Source organism: Lipotes vexillifer, unplaced genomic scaffold, assembly GCF_000442215.2.
Source record: "Lipotes vexillifer unplaced genomic scaffold, Lipotes_vexillifer_v1.1 scaffold914, whole genome shotgun sequence".
Lineage (NCBI taxonomy): Eukaryota > Metazoa > Chordata > Mammalia > Artiodactyla > Lipotidae > Lipotes > Lipotes vexillifer.
Window position 1 is genome coordinate 970,393 of NW_006780388.1, and position 6,000 is coordinate 976,392.

At 48.5% G+C, this 6,000-nt stretch overlaps 1 protein-coding gene across 1 annotated transcript in view; it reads left to right on the forward strand.

Moving 5' to 3' along the window:
* ADCY9 (adenylate cyclase 9) overlaps positions 1-6,000 on the forward strand; it is a 125,282-nt gene that overhangs the window by 89,885 nt on the left and 29,397 nt on the right. Inside the window, exons 3-4 of the mRNA XM_007453480.1 lie at positions 3,791-3,895; positions 5,391-5,608. Of these exons, the coding sequence (XP_007453542.1) occupies positions 3,791-3,895; positions 5,391-5,608 (323 nt within the window). The remainder of the gene's footprint in view (positions 1-3,790; positions 3,896-5,390; positions 5,609-6,000) is intronic.

The following is a 6,000-nucleotide window of genomic DNA, read 5'->3' on the forward strand; positions in this document are numbered from 1 at the left end:
GCCCCCGGCCTCCTGAGACAGCCCGGTCCCCATGGGCAGTCCCAGTCCCCACTGGCCCTCCCACCCCTTCCTTCACAGCCAAGACCTTTCAGAGAAGGGATGCAGTGTCTGATTGGGGTGGCGTTGACTCCTGTTCAGGGACTCCTTTGCAGCGGGTGTATGCTCTCTTGTGTCCGATAGGTTTGAGAGTCACTTTTGCATATTTGTGGCTCTAAATGCTTGAAACATCATCCAGATGCAATGCCAGCACACCGTGAGGAATTCCTAAGAAGCAGATGGCCTGTTCTTCAAGTGCATCAGGTGTACTTGAGGAGAGGAAGATACTTAGGAGCAAGCTGATGCCAAGAGATGCCTGAAAACACAGGGCTGGGCAAGAGCAGACACCCGGTGGCTGTCCAGTCTGTGATCAAGGACTTTAAATGATCGTATGCAGTGGCTTCAGAACCCGAGAGAATAGTGACCAGATGTTTCAGTGTTAAGGACCAGTGTTTACTGAGCACTCCCCAACACTGCAGGCGTGTGTGGAGCCAAGTGTGGTCAACGCACGCATGCTCACACACGCAAGCCCTCACCCACAGCAGACATCGCCAGCCCCCATGGGTCCCCTCCCTCGGGGCTAGGATGTGGCCTCATCATCCTTCTCAGTTCAGCATTCTAGGAGGTCAGTGCCTTGAGATTAGAGCTGATCTAAAATACCTCTGACTGGCCTTACATGTGTCTCCTCATTCTGCCCTTATGATTCAGTCCCATTTAACAAAGGAGGAAACTGAGGCTCAGAGAGATTCCCGTACTATTATGTGGTAGAACCAGGATTCAGTCTGTGACAGTCCGATTTCAAAGCCAGTGCCTTTAATCACTGTGTTACAGTTGTTCTCTAGACTTAACTTTTGAAAAGTGCTCAGAGAGGGCTTCCTTGGTGGCGCAGTGGTTAAGAATCCACCTGCCAATGCAGGGGTCACCAGTTCGAGCCCTGGTCCGGGAAGATCTCACACGTTGTGGAGCAAATAAGGCCGTGCACTTCAACTACTGAGCCTGCACTCTAGAGCCCGTGAACCACTACTGAGCCCATGTGCCACACTACTGAAGCCCGTGCACCTAGAGCCTGTGCTCCGCAACAAGGGAAGCCACCTCAATGAGAAGCCCGCACACCGCAACGAAGAGTAAGCCCCTGCTCACCGCAACTAGAGAAAGCTTGTGCGCAGCAATGAAGATCCAACACAGCCAAAAATAAAATTAAATAAATAAATAAAGACTTAAAAAAGAAAAGAAAAGAAAAAAAAAGAAAAGTGGTCAGAGAATCTGTTCACTATTCCATCGTGTCTTTACGAGATTGGTGACAGACAGTCCCTGGAGCCTAAGGGTTTGGCTCAGAGGGTCTCAACCCTCCACACCCCCCTGCCGCTCCAGGCTGTATCCATCCTACCCTTGGGCCATCAGTTGGCCCCTGAAAAGGCTGTCTTCCCCTAGAGAAGCAAGCCTGCCACCACTACCGCCACCAAAGCCATTTACACACACACACACACACACACACACACACACCTGCTAGGAAAGACCTTGGGAATCTTGCTGGCCTGTCACGTGGACACACACACTTTTTTCTGGGGCTGTGGGGGTCACTTCATGCGTGTGGTAGTGGATTTTTTTTTTCCATTTGAGATCATTGGCCCCATTGGCAACATGTTCTGAAGCTTAACTCAGTCAATACCAAGAGGTGCTTTAAAATAATTTTACTGTATGCCATTGATAATTTGAGTATCTTGCCCCTGTTAATAATGCCAATTTTTTCTGAGCTACAAGCAGATTTTACCTAGGTACTGCTGTTTGCTCGGACATGATACTCCCTTTTGGCACGTATATTTTCACTTCTTGAATGAATACGAGCATTCGAATTTAATGGGTGCATTGCATCAGATTCGCAAATTACACAACTCTTTAGAATCTTTATTTCTTTTATTGAATACAGTACAGGCCTGAAATCTAACTTAGGATGTGATCTGGGTTATATCCTTGCCCTAAGGCACTAAGTGACATTTATTTTATTTAAATTTTATTATTTAAAATGTCTGAAATAATATCTAGCCTCCTGCAGTGTATTCCAGTGCTTAACGATTCTTACGCTAGGAAATTGTTTTTGAAGCCTAATAAGTCTGTCTTTTCCCCTGGATGCTGTCAGTTGCTATCTCAGTGGTGGTTGGTTCCTAGATGACAAGATCATATTAAAAATAAGAGTACATTTATTAAGGATACACTGAGCGCCAGGAGCCATGCTAGGCTTTCTACTTGCGTATTCATAAATCCTTACAATATGTCTTCAAGAAAAGTGTTTTCACTCTCATTTCACACAGGAGAGAACCGAGGTGAGGGATTTGAACAGGGGTCTCCAAACCAGTAAGTAATTGAGGATTTGAACCCTGGTTTGTGAGAAATGAAAGCCTTGCCCTTTCTACTATTCCTGGTGGTACTTTTTTTTTTTTTTTATTGAAGTATAGTTGCTGTACAATATTATATAAGTTACAGAAGTACAATATAGTGATGGACAATTTTTAAAGGTTATGCTCCATTTGTAGTTATTGTAAACTACTGTCTATATTCCCTGTGTTGTGCTATATGTGGCAGTGTTGAGTCTTGCCTTGTCTCTTCTAGGTCAGCTAATTCCCACAAATGAATAGGAAGGGCTAGGTCTGTAAGCTCATCCCTCTGATTGTCCTGCTTTATGAGAACAGCTCACCTTCACAGAGAGCTTGAGAACCTTCGCTTAGTGTTTGAGTGTGGGTTGGCGGTAGTTTGTTTAACAACAGCTTTATTGAGATATAATCCACCCTTTAAGAGTGTATAATTTGGTGGTTTTTAGTATGTTTGAAAGGTTGTACAACCATCACCACGGTCAGAACATTTTCATCACCCCAAGAAGAAACCCCACACCGGTTAGAGTCACTCCCCATTCCCTTGTGTCCCTCACCACTGGCAACCACTAATCTCCTTTCTGTCGCTGTGGATTTGCCTTTTGTGGATATTTTATACAGATGGAATCCCACCATATGTGGCCTTTTGTGTCTGGCTTCTTTCACTGAATGAGTTTTCAAGGTTCATCCACGTTGTCATGTTTGTCAGTGCTTCATCCTTTTGGATAGCTGAGTAATATTTTGTTCTGTAGATATACCCCATTTTGTTGATCCATTCATCTGCTGATGGACATCTGAGTTGTTTATACTAAAAAGTAGAAGCTGTTAGGGCACGTTCACGTACAGGTCTTTGTGTAGTTTATTTTCCATTATCACGCTGACAGTTCTTTTTTTTTTTGGCTGCATTGGGTCTTTGTTGCTGTGCGTGGGCTTTCTCTAAGTGTGGCAAGTGGGTGCTACTCTTCATTGCAGTGTGCGGGCTTCTCATTGCCGTGGCTTCTCTTTGTGGCAGAGTATGGGCTCTAGGCACGCGGGCTTCAGTAGTTGTGGCACGTGGGCTCAGTAGTTGTGGCTCTCAGGCTCAGTAGCTGTGGTGCACGGGCTTAGTTGCTCCGCGGCATGTGGGATCTTCATGGACCAGGGCTCGAACCTGTGTCCCCTGCGTTGGCAGGCGGATTCTTAATCACCTGCACCACCAGGGAAGCCCCAGCCAGTTCATTTTTAACTCATCCTGAGTGGTTCGGTAAGCCTTCCATTTGGTTGCGCCTTCCATTTGGTTGCGCCATTTGTTGTGTGACAGCAAATTGCAACAGCAGCTGACTTGTTTGAATCACATAGTGAGGTCATGTTGCCTGAGTGAGCTCCCACGGTCTGTGTTTTTCTCGTAGACCTGCCCATCGTGCAGAATCATGTTTGCTCCCAAATTGGAAGCTGGCGCTGAAGGCGGAGCAGTCCAGAATGGCTGTCAGGAGGAGCCCAAGAAGAGCACCAAGGTAACCTGCTCTGGGCTGTGGTCCCTGTCAGTGCCTCTCCTGGTGCACCCACCTGAGGGGACATCCTGTCTGGTCAGCTTCTCAGTTCCAAGGGCAACTCCTCTTGGGTGACACCATTGCATACCTTCGAGTCCTCTGGGTTTTGAACAGACCGATAAATAGCAGGATGGATGCTGACCTGCATGGGATACCCTGACGGGCAGTGAGACCTGCGGAGCTGGAAGCTGGACTCAATGGCTGGTGGGATGTGGATGTGGAAGGAGAAGAGGGGAACCCTTAGGGTGAGAGGTGGGGCGTGAGGAGGGCTTGGGTTAGGCCAGCAGCAAGGGCAGTGCAAAGAAGTCTCGCCTGGAGACCAGACCCAGGAGCCTCCAAGCAAGCTTATGAATCAGGCGACTCTCCAGGGAGGTGCAAATCTGTCATCCTCATCCTCGGGTCGTTGGCCCATGGACCTGCACGTTGCTGGGTCATTCCACGTCATTTGTGTCCAGTCACCCCTTCTTTTATTTTAATTGGAGTACAGTTGTTTTACAATGTTGTGTTAGTTTCTGCTGGAGAATGAACTGAATCAACTGTATGTATACATATATCCCCTCCCTCTTGAGCCCACCTCCCATCGCCCCATCCCACCCATCTAGGTCATCACAGAGCACCAGGCTGAGCTCCCTGTGCTATACAGGAGGTTCCCACTAGCTATCTGTTTTACACATGGTAGTGTGTATATGCCAATCCTAAAAACCCAAAGCATCCCACCCTCCCCTTCCCCCACTGTGTCCACATGTCTGTTCTCTATGTCTGTGTCTCTATTTTTGCCCTGGAACTAGGTTCACCTGTACCATTTTTCTAGATTCCACATATATGTATTAATATATGATATTTGTTTTTCTCTTTCTGACTTACTTCACTCTGTATGACAGACTCTGGGTCCATCCACATCTCTACAAATGACCCAATTTCATTCCTTTTTATGGCTGAGTAATATTCCCTTGTATATATGTACCACACCTTTTTTATCCATTCATCTGTCAATGGACATTTAGGTTGCTTGGGGTGACTGATTATTAGAGAAATGCAAATCAGTCACCCCCTTTCTTAAGCCGCAGCCCTTATAGCTCTGGGTTTCCTTTCTCTGGATCCACCCCTGCACTTCCTTTGAGTCCTCCTGGCTCCTGGAATGCTGGTTCTGTGGTCAGGAAACTCTGCGAGCCTCCCCAACTCCTGCCTCAGCCTTCCCCCTGACCTCCTTACCGCCTCTTCCCCTGACACCACTGTCCTGGGCGCCTGGAGGTGTGTTTGGAGGAGCCAGGGGGAATGGGGAAAAGCAGACTGGCGGAGAGGCGGAGCGCTCAGGTTAGAGCAGAGATCCAAAGGTGCAGGTTGTGGTGTGCGGGGCACAGTCCAGGGTGCTCCAGTATGGCCGCGTTATGGGGGATAGTGCTGCTGCATCCCACGCTTCAGCCTCTGTGTCTGCCCCCACCCCCTTATCCTGACACAGGCTTCTGGAGGACCCAGTTCCAAAACGCAAAACGGACTGCTGAGCCCTCCCCCGGAGGAGAAGCTCACCAACAGTCAGACCTCCCTGTGCGAGATCTTACAAGAGAAGGGAAGGTGGGCAGGTGTGAGCTTGGACCAGTCAGCCCTCCTTCCGCTGAGGTTCAAGAACATCCGGGAGAAAACGGATGCCCATTTTGTTGATGTTATCAAGGAAGACAGGTAAGATGCAGCCACCTGCCTTAAAGCGAAGATTTGCAGGTAGAAGCTCCCGCTTTTCTGAGTCACCTCACCCGCCACGCATTTGCCTTCTATTGTCAGTGTATTTTGAAATAATTTGAAACTTACAGAAAAGTGGCATGAATAATACAAAAGATTCCCTTTACACCCTTTGCCCGATTTACCAACTTTTTTTTGTGTGTGTGGTACGCGGGCCTCTCACTGTTGTGGCCTCTCCCGTTGCAGAGCACAGGCTCCGGACGCGCAGGCCCGGTGGCCACGGCCCACGGGCCCAGCCGCTCTGCGGCATGTGAGATCCTCCCAGACCGGGGCAAGAACCCGTGTCCCCTGCATCGGCAGGCGGACTCTCAACCACTGTGCCACCAGGGAAGCCC